The sequence below is a fragment of the Salvelinus alpinus genome, chromosome 9 (assembly GCF_045679555.1).
Source record: "Salvelinus alpinus chromosome 9, SLU_Salpinus.1, whole genome shotgun sequence".
NCBI lineage: Eukaryota > Metazoa > Chordata > Actinopteri > Salmoniformes > Salmonidae > Salvelinus > Salvelinus alpinus.
In genome coordinates, this window is record NC_092094.1 from 28,575,425 (window position 1) to 28,589,068 (window position 13,644).

At 43.4% G+C, this 13,644-nt stretch overlaps 1 protein-coding gene across 2 annotated transcripts in view; it reads right to left on the reverse strand.

Moving 5' to 3' along the window:
- Positions 1 to 13,644, reverse strand: part of LOC139584589 (genetic suppressor element 1-like) — a 46,931-nt gene that overhangs the window by 25,214 nt on the left and 8,073 nt on the right. The window contains exons 1-3 of one of the 2 annotated variants that reach the window (XM_071416613.1): positions 4,862 to 5,121; positions 3,821 to 3,997; positions 2,988 to 3,190 (exon numbers count right to left, since the gene is read on the reverse strand). In XM_071416613.1, coding sequence (XP_071272714.1) covers positions 2,988 to 3,190; positions 3,821 to 3,962 — 345 coding nt within the window. In that variant the 5' untranslated portion in view covers positions 3,963 to 3,997; positions 4,862 to 5,121. Of the gene's footprint in view, positions 1 to 2,987; positions 3,191 to 3,820; positions 3,998 to 4,861; positions 5,122 to 13,644 lie in introns of those variants that run through there. The other variant, XM_071416614.1, reaches the window with a different exon arrangement.

Genomic DNA, 13,644 nt, shown 5'->3' on the forward strand with positions numbered 1-13,644 from the left:
CACCCATTAAGAACATGACTGTAAAAACTGTTAAATCCCTGTGGATTGATGAAAAATTGTATGGTTAAGAGGGAGGAGGCAAAAGGAATGGCAAATAAGTCTGGCAAACGTATTGCAAATTGAGAAATCATGTGACTAAACTGAATAAAAAGAAGAAGAAACACTATGCAACAAATATAAATGACATAAAGAATGATCATAAAAAGCTTTGGAGCACCTTCAATTACATTTTGGGAAAAAAGGCAAACTCAGCTCCATAATTCATTGAATCAGATGGCTCATTCGTAAAAAGATTGTGGGGGCTGTTAAGTTAGACTTCAGTGCAGCTTTTGTCATTTATCAATCATAGCGAGCTCCCGAGTGGCTTTGCGGTCCAAGGCACTGCATCTCAGTGCTTGAGGTATCACTACAGAAACCGTGGTTCGAATCCAGGCTGTATCACAACCGGCCGTGATTGGGAGTCCGATAGGGCAGCGCACTATTGGCCCAGCGTTGTCCGGGTTTGGCCGGTGTAGGCCGTCATTGTAAATAAGAATTTGTTCTTAAATTACTTGTTAAATAAAGGTAAAAAAATAATCACAAAACCAACTGATAATGGTAACTACTTTAATGATGTTTCATTGGCAAGATTAGCAAATTTAGGCATGACATGCCAGCAACAAACTCTGACACTAAAACATCCAAGTACACTACCATTCAAAAGTTTGGGGTCACTTAGAAATGTCCATGTTTTTGAAAGAAAAGCAAATTTTTTGTCCATTAAAATAACATCAAATTGACCATAAATACAGTGTAGAAATTGTTAATGTTGTAAATGACTATTGTAGCTGGAAATGGCTGTTTTTTATGGAATATCTACATAGGCGTACAGAGGCCCATTATCAGCAACCATCACTCCTGTGTTCCAATGGCACGTTGTGTTAGATAATCCAAGTTTATAATTTTAAAAGGCTAATTGCTCATTAGAAAACCCTTTTGCAATTATCTCCAACACAACATGCCATTGGAAGACAGGAGTGATGGTTGCTGATAATGGGCCTCTACGCCTATTTAGATATTTCATAAAAAATCTGCCGTTTCCAGCTACAATAGTCATTTACAACATTAACAATGTCTACACTGTATTTCTGATCAATTTGATGTTATTGTAATGGACAGAAAATGTGCTTTTCTTTCAAAAGCAAGGGAATTTCTAAGTGACCCCAAACTTTTGAACCAATTTATGTAATTTTAATTCCGAATTCCCTAAGGTGAGTGTGGAAGAGGTGAAAAAATTATTGTTGTCTATCAACAATGACAAGACACCAGGGTCTGACAACTTTGATGGAAAATTACTTGGGATAATCGCGGACGTTATTGCAACTCCTATTTGCTATATTTTCAATTTAAGCCTACTAGAATGTATGTGCCCCCAGGCTTGGAGGGAAGCAAAAGTCATTCCGCTACCTTAGACCCGTTTACTGGCTCAAATAGCCAACCAATCAGCCTGTTACCAACCCTTAGTAAACTTCTTGAAAAAATTGTGTTTGACCAGATACAATGCAATGCAGTAAACATATTGACAACAAACTTTCAGCATGCTTATAGGGAAGCACATTCAACAAGCACAGAACTTATACAAATGACTGATGATTGGCTGAGAGAAATTGATGATAAAAATATTGTGGGGGCTGTTTCAGTGGACTTCAGTGTGGCTTTTGACATTATCGATCATAGTCTACTGCTGGAAAAACATATGTGTTATGGTTTTACACCCCCTGCTATATTGTGGATAAAACGTTACAGAACACAGAGGGTGTTCTTTAATGGAAGCCTGGACCAACATAATCCAGGTAGAATCAGGAATTCCCCAGGGCAGCTGTCTAGGCCCCTTACTTTTTTCAATCTTTACTAATGACATGCCACTGACCTTGAGTAAAGCCAGTGTGTCTGTGTAGGCAGATGACTCAACACTTTACACATCAGCTACTACAGCAACTGAAATGACTGCAACACTTAACAAAGAGCTGCAGTTGGTTTCAGAGTGGGTGACCAAGGAATAAGTTAGTCTTAAATATTTATAAAACTAAAAACATTTTATTTGGGACAAATCATTCACTAAACCATAAACCTCAACTAAATATTGTAATAAATTATTTGGAAATTGATCAAGTTGAGGTGAGTAAACTGCTTGGAGTAACCCTGGATTGTAAACTGTCATGGTTAAAACATATTGATACAACAGTAGCTAAGATGGGGGAGAAGTCTGTCCATAACAAAGCTCTCCCTTCTTAACAGCACTATTAACAAGGCAGGTCCTACACGCACTAGTTTTGTCGCACCTGGACTACTGTTCAGTCATGTGGTCAGTTGCCACAAAAAAGTACTTGCAATTGGCTCAGAACATGGCAGCACGGCTGGCCCTTGGATGTACACAGAGAGCTAATATTAATAATATGCATATCAATCTCTCCTGGCTCAAAGTGGAGGAGAGATTGACTTCATCATTACTTGTATTTATGAAAGGTATTGACATGTTGAATTACACTGAGCTGTCTCTTTGAAGTACTGGCGCACAGCTCGGACCCATGCATACCCAACAAGACATGCCACCAGAGGTCTTTTCACAGTCCCCAAGTCCAGAACAAACATATGTGAAATCTGTGAATGTATTGTAATGGTTTTTTAAAAATTATAAACTGCCTTAATTTTGCTGGACCCCAGGAAAAGTAGCTGCTGCCTTAGCAGCACCTAATGGGGATCTATAATAAAAACGAATACAAAATACATAAATGGGTGACAAATCATCTATAAACGTATTTGATTCTTTATAAAGGATCAATAAATGTGAACAACTAAATGGATGGTTATGTCACACAGTTCTGCCACATTATGAATCTTTATAGAGCATGATATACAGTTATAGATTACTTGTGAAGCATCTATGCAGTGCTTTATAAAGCCTTCATAAGATGCACTTCAAATAAAGCGGGACCGTTTCTTCTTACCTGGTGCCCTTCTCCTATCCAGAGAATGTTGCTGGTCTTGCTGTGAATTGGGGCGATGGTGACTACAGGAGGGGTGGTGGGAAGGCTGTCTACCCCACTTGAGGTCTGGAGTGGCCCTGACAACCCCCTCTTAGGAGTGGTGACTGAATTACTGAGACAGGTGGCTGGAGAGGAGACTGAAGACTCACTACTGGGAGAAGAACCTAGGGGAGAGAGGGAGGGATGGATGGATAGATAGAACAAGAGAGAGCGACAGAGACAGTTGGATAGATAGAGAGCGCACGAGAGAGAAAGAGAGAGATGGGGGGAGGAGGAAAAGCATGGCAGAAAGGCCATCAGAAAGCCATTACTGTAAAAACGAGACATAAAACTAATCAACACACACGCATACACACAAAAGCAGCTAATGGGGCTCATCTGAGAGGAATGGGGGTGGAGCGAGATGGCAGGGTAGAGTGATGCCTGAAAAACAAATGGAAGAGATGAGTGAAAGAGAGTGGGATAGTATAAGGGAGAGAGTGTGTGAGATACAGTGAGAAGCAGTGAGAGAGAAGGAAATAGAGGGAGAGAGGGAGAGTGTAATTGTGGGTAATTACCTCCATTAGGAGCTAACACACAAACACACACCTACACATGCACACACACACACAAACACACAATAGCAGCACAATAGCAGCATGAATCTGATGTCAGATCGATGTAAAGGAAAGAGGGGAAGAGTGAGGGGGTAGGGGGGAGGAGACTGTAGATGATGGATGGATTTTGGGTGTGAATAGAATAGATGTTATTGATTTCCTGAGGTAAGACGAGAGAGGCGGGGTCACAGTGCTCACCTCTGGGATCTTCAGCCTGTTTGGCCAATTGACGGAGGGCGGCAGCGAATCCAGAGTGAGCAGACTGAGCAGCCACACTGCCATTGGCTAGCGGGGTGAGAGGGCTGACCGTGGCCGTGGTGCGAGTTGGCGTGGAGATCATTCCTAATGACCGCAACTTTGACTAATGGCTCATACCTGGAGAGATAGAGAGGGTGGAAGGGTGGACAAAAAAGTGAAATGAGGGACAGGAGGGTAGTGAAAGAAAGGAAAGGGAGAATAATATTTATTCTCTATCATAATACAAAATGTGTGTGTGGGAAAGAGAAAGCGAGGGAGCTACTGAGAGGCTGTGTGTGTGTGTGTGTGTGTGTGTGTGTGTGTGTGTGTGTGTGTGTGTGTGTGTGTGTGTGTGTGTGTGTGTGTGTGTGTGTGTGTGTGTGTGTGTGTGTGTGTGTGTGTGTGTGCGTGCGTGCGTGCGTGCGTGCGTGCGTGTGTGTGTTAGCTCTGAGAGGGGGAAAGAGCAGACACTGAGGTCAAGTATCAGGTCAGAGGTCGGGTTAGTCTGTCAGAGCCTTGACACACACGCACACAAAGGCACGCACAATTCTAACATAATTTGTGTTCCTCCACTGCCCTCCTAGTGACCCACATACAGCTATATGCTGCCCCACCCCCACCTAGGCGCACACACACACACAGCAAAGGCTCGGATCCTTACAGCTGCCTGTTTGTTGAGACATCGTCATATCCTCTCTCTCTCTCCCTCCTGTACCCTCTTCTATCTCTCTCCTATCCCCCTCCTCTCTCTCTGTTTATCTCTGTTTCACTCACATGCTTATTTAGCAAAAAAAAACATGCACACTCTCTAACACACATATTTCCCTTCCATGTTCTCTTTGGCTCATTTATCTTTTCTCTCTCTCTCTCAGTGTGTCTCTTTTTCTCTCATACAAACACATACACACTGATACACATGCTCACCACATACGCACCATGCACACATGCACATGCACACACCATGCACACATACAAACTGACATACAACAAACAAACACTCACCGGCTGGCTCCGTGTTCTTCCTGCTTGCATGATCTTTTCTCTCTCCCTCACGCTCTCTTTCCCTTTCACACTCGCTCTCTCCTCTTCACGTTCCCTCTCTCTCATTTCTTCTCTCTCGCCCCACTCTCTCTTGTTCTTTCACTCTCTCTCTCTCTGTGTGTCGTTCTCTCTCTCCTCCAGGAACAGCCCTCTCAGTTGTGCAGCTGCTACACTGTCACGTGATTCCCTCATTCTGTCCCCCTCCCTTATCTTTCTCCCTCTCCTCTCTCTCTCCCTTTCTATCTCCATATCCCTCCTACTCTCGCTTTCTCTCCCCCTTTCTCCTACTCCCCCTTCCTGTCTACCCCCTCCCTCTCATACCTCCACTCCACTCTTCTCCCTCTCTCCTCCCCCCTCATTCTTACCCCCTCCTAAGTATGAGGAGGAACAGGAGGAGGAGGGTGGAGGGAGGCGGAGAGGTAAACTTCATCCATCACTCTGTCTCCACCCATCAGCCCTGTCTGCTGCAGGGGCACTGACAGTGACCTATCACCTATGCGTGGCCAGGGGGACAGGGGCTGACGAGGGACGGTGAAGTGTTTAGAGTGGACAACATGACAGCCCAGCACTTTAGACACATATGGTATAAACAAAAAACAACTCAGCCCTCTGTCTCTCACACATACACACTGTGTGGCAGGGGACCTGCTCTGCCCTCTCAGCTCATAAAAGCTGGAGTGTGTGTGTGTATTTCTGTATTTGTGTTTGTGTGTGTGCGTGTGTGTGTCATTAGGATTGGAGAACAAGCAATTACAGTGGATGTGTGTATTATTTCCTGCTCTGTCATTACACCACGGAAGAGAATGGAACACACACACACAAACACATCTCCCTCCTCTGTAAACACTCTCCCTCCTCCGTAAACACATCTCCCTCTTCCGTAAACACATCTCCCTCCTCTGTAAACACTCTCCCTCCTCCGTAAACACATCTCCCTCCTCCGTAAACACATCTCCCTCCTCCGTAAACACATCTCCCTCTTCCGTAAACACTCTCCCTCCTCCGTAAACACATCTCCCTCCTCCGTAAACACATCTCCCTCCTCCGTAAACACATCTCCCTCCTCCGTAAACACATCTCCCTCTTCCGTAAACACATCTCCCTCCTCTGTAAACACATCTCCCTCTTCCGTAAACACATCTCCCTCCTCTGTAAACACTCTCCCTCCTCTGTAAACACTCTCCCTCCTCTGTAAACACTCTCCCTCCTCCGTAAACACATCTCCCTCCTCCGTAAACACATCTCCCTCCTCCGTAAACACTCTCCCTCCTCCGTAAACACTCTCCCTCCTCCGTAAACACTCTCCCTCCTCCGTAAACACATCTCCCTCCTCCGTAAACACATCTCCCTCCTCCGTAAACACATCTCCCTCCTCCGTAAACACATCTCCCTCCTCCGTAAACACATCTCCCTCTTCCGTAAACACATCTCCCTCCTCCGTAAACACATCTCCCTCCTCCGTAAACACATCTCCCTCCTCCGTAAACACATCTCCCTCCTCCGTAAACACATCTCCCTCCTCCGTAAACACATCTCCCTCCTCCGTAAACACATCTCCCTCCTCCGTAAACACATCTCCCTCCTCCGTAAACACATCTCCCTCCTCCGTAAACACATCTCCCTCCTCCGTAAACACATCTCCCTCCTCCGTAAACACATCTCCCTCTTCTGTAAACACATCTCCCTCCTCCGTAAACACATCTCCCTCCTCCGTAAACACATCTCCCTCCTCCGTAAACACATCTCCCTCCTCCGTAAACACATCTCCCTCCTCCGTAAACACATCTCCCTCCTCCGTAAACACATCTCCCTCTTCCGTAAACACTCTCCCTCCTCCGTAAACACATCTCCCTCCTCCGTAAACACATCTCCCTCCTCCGTAAACACTCTCCCTCCTCCGTAAACACTCTCCCTCCTCCGTAAACACATCTCCCTCTTCCGTAAACACTCTCCCTCCTCCGTAAACACATCTCCCTCCTCCGTAAACACATCTCCCTCCTCCGTAAACACATCTCCCTCCTCCGTAAACACATCTCCCTCTTCTGTAAACACATCTCCCTCCTCCGTAAACACATCTCCCTCCTCCGTAAACACATCTCCCTCCTCCGTAAACACATCTCCCTCCTCCGTAAACACATCTCCCTCCTCCGTAAACACATCTCCCTCCTCCGTAAACACATCTCCCTCTTCCGTAAACACTCTCCCTCCTCCGTAAACACATCTCCCTCCTCCGTAAACACATCTCCCTCCTCCGTAAACACTCTCCCTCCTCCGTAAACACTCTCCCTCCTCCGTAAACACATCTCCCTCTTCCGTAAACACTCTCCCTCCTCCGTAAACACATCTCCCTCCTCCGTAAACACATCTCCCTCCTCCGTAAACACTCTCCCTCCTCCGTAAACACTCTCCCTCCTCCGTAAACACATCTCCCTCTTCCGTAAACACATCTCCCTCCTCCGTAAACACTCTCCCTCCTCCGTAAACACATCTCCCTCCTCCGTAAACACATCTCCCTCCTCCGTAAACACATCTCCCTCCTCCGTAAACACATCTCCCTCTTCCGTAAACACATCTCCCTCCTCCGTAAACACATCTCCCTCCTCCGTAAACACATCTCCCTCCTCCGTAAACACATCTCCCTCCTCCGTAAACACATCTCCCTCCTCCGTAAACACATCTCCCTCCTCCGTAAACACATCTCCCTCTTCCGTAAACACATCTCCCTCCTCCGTAAACACATCTCCCTCCTCCGTAAACACATCTCCCTCCTCCGTAAACACATCTCCCTCCTCCGTAAACACATCTCCCTCCTCCGTAAACACATCTCCCTCCTCCGTAAACACATCTCCCTCCTCTGTAAACACATCTCCCTCTTCTGTAAACACATCTCCCTCCTCCGTAAACACATCTCCCTCCTCCGTAAACACATCTCCCTCCTCCGTAAACACATCTCCCTCCTCTGTAAACACATCTCCCTCTTCTGTAAACACATCTCCCTCCTCCGTAAACACATCTCCCTCCTCCGTAAACACATCTCCCTCCTCCGTAAACACATCTCCCTCCTCCGTAAACACATCTCCCTCCTCCGTAAACACATCTCCCTCCTCTGTAAACACATCTCCCTCTTCTGTAAACACATCTCCCTCTTCTGTAAACACATCTCCCTCCATGTCAGTGTTATACAGTAGCTGGCAGAGTATTTTATGTTCCACTGACTCAGAGAGTAGATTCTGAGCCAAACACGTTTACAACCCTTGTAAACATGTCTATAACATCATTCAGTACAATGTGTGATTGTGTGTGCATGGGGAATTTTAATATGTTGAGTTAACAGCCTCACAATCACATAACATAATGATGTTAGTTACACTGACATCTTAAGCGCACACACGCAGGCGCGCAAACGCACACGCACACGTACGCAAATGCACACACACACTACCTGCTGACTCAGTATTTGTGTATCATGTATCACACAACGTATGGCCCTAATCATCTAATCTCCAGGGACTGCCAGCTAGCATCTTCAACGCTGAGGAGCTGAGGAAATGTAGGGTTTAGTACATCTACAGTAGCATGTTAGCAAAAACTATATACTAGTAGATAACTAAACAGAGTGCAAACATAAAAATATATATTTATGTTTTATTGTCACATATACCAGATACTGTAGGTGCAATGAAATGTGTTGTTTTACAAGGTCAAATAAAAAGCATGAGCTGGCACACACCCAGAGAAAATTATTTATTGTAGAGGTGCTGAATAACGGTGAATAAACTGGAAGCTATAAAAACAAAGAGAGTCGCACACTCTATGTATAAACTCCAAATCATTTATTAGGTAAACCATCAATGTTTCGGCATTACTGTGCTTTCTTCATTGTCAGCCATAGTAGTATGGCGCCCCTGGAGCAAATTAGGGTCAAAGGCACATCAACAGATTTTTCACCTTGTCAGCTGAGGTATTCAAACCAGCGACCTAGTTCGAATACTGTATGGCTCAGTTGGCAGAGCATAGTGTTGCAATGCGAGGGTTGTGGGTTTGATTCCCATGGGGGACCAGTAAAGGGAAAATGTATGCATTCACTACTGAAAGTCACTCTTGATAAGAGTGACTACTAAAATGTAAGTGGTAGACTACCTGCCACCCTTTATTTAAACCCCCCACTGATATGTGCACTGTTAAAATGAAGTGTTTTGTAACTGCAAAACTTGTGGCAACTGAGCTGCTACCAACGCAAAGGAGACTAAACCTTATCTTTGCTGGAGTATCGAAACACATAATCCTGAGATGTTTTGAAACATGACACGGTATGTTGTAACACCACTTAATCAAGTGTTGTGCAACATCTTGCCAGGGACTGGGAGCATTACCAGAAAAGGTTGAAAACACTATTTTGGTGTTTCAAATCCTGTCTAGTGCAAAATTAGATCACTTCTTCTGGTGTATTTTCATTGATTTATGTATCTGACCATTTGCCAGTTTAACCCATTTTGGCAGGCAGAGTAGAGGTTTTACAGCAGGCATTAAAAGTTGGAAATGTGTCAATGGGTCGTCTCATCCTTGATGATAATTTTGCCTGTCATTTTGCCTGACGGTTTGGATACCCTTTCAACATGATCCATTATACCTCATGGCACAACAAACTGATTAATACTATTATTTCGAAGTATTATTTTCTTTCTTCAAACATGCAACATTGTGTAAAACAATCAAAGTTTTAAAATGTTGAATTACCCACAATCCTCAAAAAACAAAGCCATGTGACAAGATAGGAACTGTAAGGAGATTAAAATACTTTAATTAGTTCAATCACTCAATGTTCTCTATCTTTGGTTATCCTCACATAAAATATATGTACATTTAGAGAAACATATTAAGTTGGATTTATTCAACAACCAAGAATTCACAAAATGGGACAAACACCAAATTGAGACTGCATGCAGAATTATGCAAAAATATCCTCTGTGTACAACGTAAAACACCAAATAATGCATGCAGAGCAGAATTAGGTTGATACCCGTTAATTAACTAAATTCAGAAAAGGGACATTAAATTCTACAACCACCTAAAAGGAAGCGATTCACAAACCTTCCATAACTGCATAACAAATGTTGGTACTGTCACGCCCTGACCTTAGAGAGCCTTTTTATTTCTCCATTTGGTTAGGTCGGGGTGTGATTTGGTTGGGCATTCTAGTTTTTCTATTTCTTTGTTGGCCGGGTATGGTTCCCAATCAGAGGCAGCTGTCTATCGTTGTCTCTGATTGGGGATCATACTTAGGCAGCCTTTTTTCCACCTTTAGTTTGTGGGATCTTGTTTGTGTGTAGTTGCTTTCTGCACTGCATGTAGCATTACGTTCGTCTTTATATTTTGTTGTTTTTTCGGGTGTCATTTAAATAAAAGTAAAATGTACACCTACCACGCTGCACCTTGGTCCAATCCATCTCTAAACGGTCGTGACAGGTACATATAAGTGTCTTATATCGGCTGAAAGCTTAAATTCTTGTTAATATAACTGCACTGTCCAATTTACAGTAGCTATTACTGCAAAAAAATGCCATGCTATTGTTTGAGGAGAGCTCCTAACAACAAAACACTTTATTCACCACGATAGGTTTGATAAATTCACCTCTGAAGGTGAAATGTGTACTTACATTCTGAAATCTTGCTCTTTCATCATCCAAAGGGTCCCAGAGATAACACGAAGTGTCGTTTTGTAAGATAAAATCCTTTTTCATATCCTAAAAATGTCCATATAGCATGCACGATCGATTTTGTATTTCCACTCGTTCAATTTGCAAAGAAAGGAATCTGTGAAAATCTAACCCTTAACGGTGTTCCAACCAGTCAAATCACGTTCATATCTATTCCTCAGAGATCCTAGAACGTAGCCAGACTTCACTATATCATTAGGGGTGTAGTATATCCTATAGGACACCATATTTGGTCAGAGAGCGATGCCTTCATGGCACGACAATGACGCGGCCGGTCTTCATTTGATCGACTGTATCTTTGTCAAATCAGCACCAATTGGGGTCAAACAAAGCTAGCTAGATAGCCAATGCACTGGGTTTACGGGAGTAACCGGAAACCCTGTGTCTGTCGCAAAATGTAGGTGCTAACCTTTTGCGACCGCATGCCTTTTCCTTCTGGACAAAAATTATAAGAATATTCAGAGTTATGAAGTTATGAAAACTGGTTGTTTTGCAAATGTTGAACTTATAATATGGTTGCTAATACTGGAAAAGCTAAATCAAAGTCCAAGTATACAGATTTGACGATATTCTTGCAGAAAAATTTAATATGAATGCAAAGGTCTCCTTCACAATTTGTCCAAATGTACCTGGGTGACTTCACACTAAATGTCATGGAGAACGCTCATAAGTTATCCGTCTGAAACTTTGCACATACACTGCTGCCATCTTGTGGACACCATCGGAATTACATCCAGAATGATGGCTAGAACTGGGACCGTTCTCTTGCATTTCAAAGATGGTCGTAGAAAAAGACTGGTTGTTTTTTTCTTTGTATTTTCTTCTACCAGATCTATTGTGATATATTCTCCTACATTAAATTCACATTTCCACAAACTTCAATGTGTTTCCTTTCAAATGGTACCAAGAATACGCATATCCTTGCTTCAGGGCCTGAGCAACAGGCAGTTAGATTTGATATGTCATTTTAGGCTAGAATTGTACTGGATGAAAACACAGCAAGAAAACACAGGCCAATATGTAATAGTCGTCTATATTATTGCAGTATTGGTGGTTGGTTCAACAACAACTTGTTTTACTAGAGGGGAAAAAACTGAATACGCATAACCCATATTTAATATTCATGCAGTGACTGAACAACAACTCCATTCCCACCACCACCTCTAAAGGCATAGTATCATGGCAGGTCACCTGTCAAGTCGCCTGTCATGTCAGTCAGTCACTAATTGCTGCAGATGTGCTCAATAGTGCTTGAGCATATGATACTCCTCAAAGCATGGTGAAACACAGAGGTGTATCACAAGCTAAACACATGTATTTTGTCAACTTCCTCTGCTTACTTCTCCTAGTGCCAGACAGGCAGACTTTGCAGTGCCTCCGTGTGCAACTACCTTGAGCAGCAGTTTGAGGGACTTTGCAGGGAAAATGCTGTGCAGTGAGGTGTAGGGGATTGTCTGCAGCAGGACGACCCCCAGAGGATGGGCACCAAGGGGTGTGGTGCTCCTGTACTTCATCCACTTCATCACCACCAGCATCTTCAAAGGGACCTGGGACTTCGTCAGTGGACAAGGGATCCTCAGATTCAGGGTTCTCAATGGCTACAAGGTTGGGGGGCAGCTCCTCACTGTCACTGTCAGAATCTGATTCCTGACTTTCATACTCAGAAATCTCCAGAATTTCCACATTTGTGAGTTGTCTCCTTTTGAAAGACATTGCTAATGCTACAGCTTAGCTCACTAGCTACATACATAAACAACAGCACTGAATGGCTCAGAGTGGGAGTGAGAGGTTACGTGATTGACTGCCGGCACGCGCCATTTGTATCAATAAATCACTATCAGAAAATGTTTTGTGTGGTAATTATTTCTATATTTACTGTTTTATTCACATGTTTCAATTACCGTTGACAAATCATGCATTCCAATTCTTGCATAGATTGTAATGGGCACATATTATGTGTGTAAAATACTTTTTTGAAGGTTGTACTGATTATGAGCTAAGCTAATTCCAGCTGTGTAGCCATGTTTGTTGACATACAATGCATTCTGGGTTTCACGTAATCGTCTGTTGGACCAAAGATGTTATAACAAAATGAGGTGAGTAAGGGTTCACTCATTTTTTGAGGACTTCCGGAAATGAATGGTGGGATGAATGGTGGGATGTGAACGATGGTAGACAACACCCCCCCTTGAACACACGGTCCCGTGTGGCTCAGTTGGTAGAGCATGGCGCTTGCAACGCCAGGGTTGTGGGTTCATTCCCCACGGGGGGACCAGGATGAATATGTATGAACTTTCCAATTTGTAAGTCGCTCTGGATAAGAGCGTCTGCTAAATGACGTAAATGTAAACATGCATACTATAAACAGACCAAACTCATATTGTCTCCTCTTATTATCTTTGGTGTCTGTGAGGGGGAAAAAGCATGGCAGCGTGCAGAAACTACCCATCGTCGGATTACTTTCGATTTCTAGAGAGTGTTTTACTCAATTATTACCCGTGATGTGATTAATTATAAAGAGTCATCTCTATTGGCTAATTCATATTGTAGTTTGTCAGCAAGAGTTATTCAAATATGACCGCTTGTGTTACTTCAATCTTTCCTCAGTTAGCGCTAGGACAAATGTAGCCTACCCTTTTCCGGTTTGGATGATTGTGTTATGCTGTAGCTACTTCTGTGAATGTCTGAACATTGCATCCAAAAATAAACTGCTCACATTCTGGACATAACTTTGTAAGGACTGTGTTTGTGTAAATAGTTTCTGAAAAAAGTGTGGCCAGCTCAAATGCTGATTGTTGCGTCATTCGAAACTGGCCGTTCTAAATAAGCATTCTAATCACACGGGTGTGATCGTACGCTTCAGGGACCACTGTAGAATGATCACACCTGTGTGTTGGTACATGTGTAAAGGTTAACTATTTGCACATCGTTACAACACTGTGTATATATACATAATATGACATTTGAAATATCTTTTTTTTTTTTTTTTTACTTCTGTGAGAGTAATGTTTACTGTTAATTTTTTAT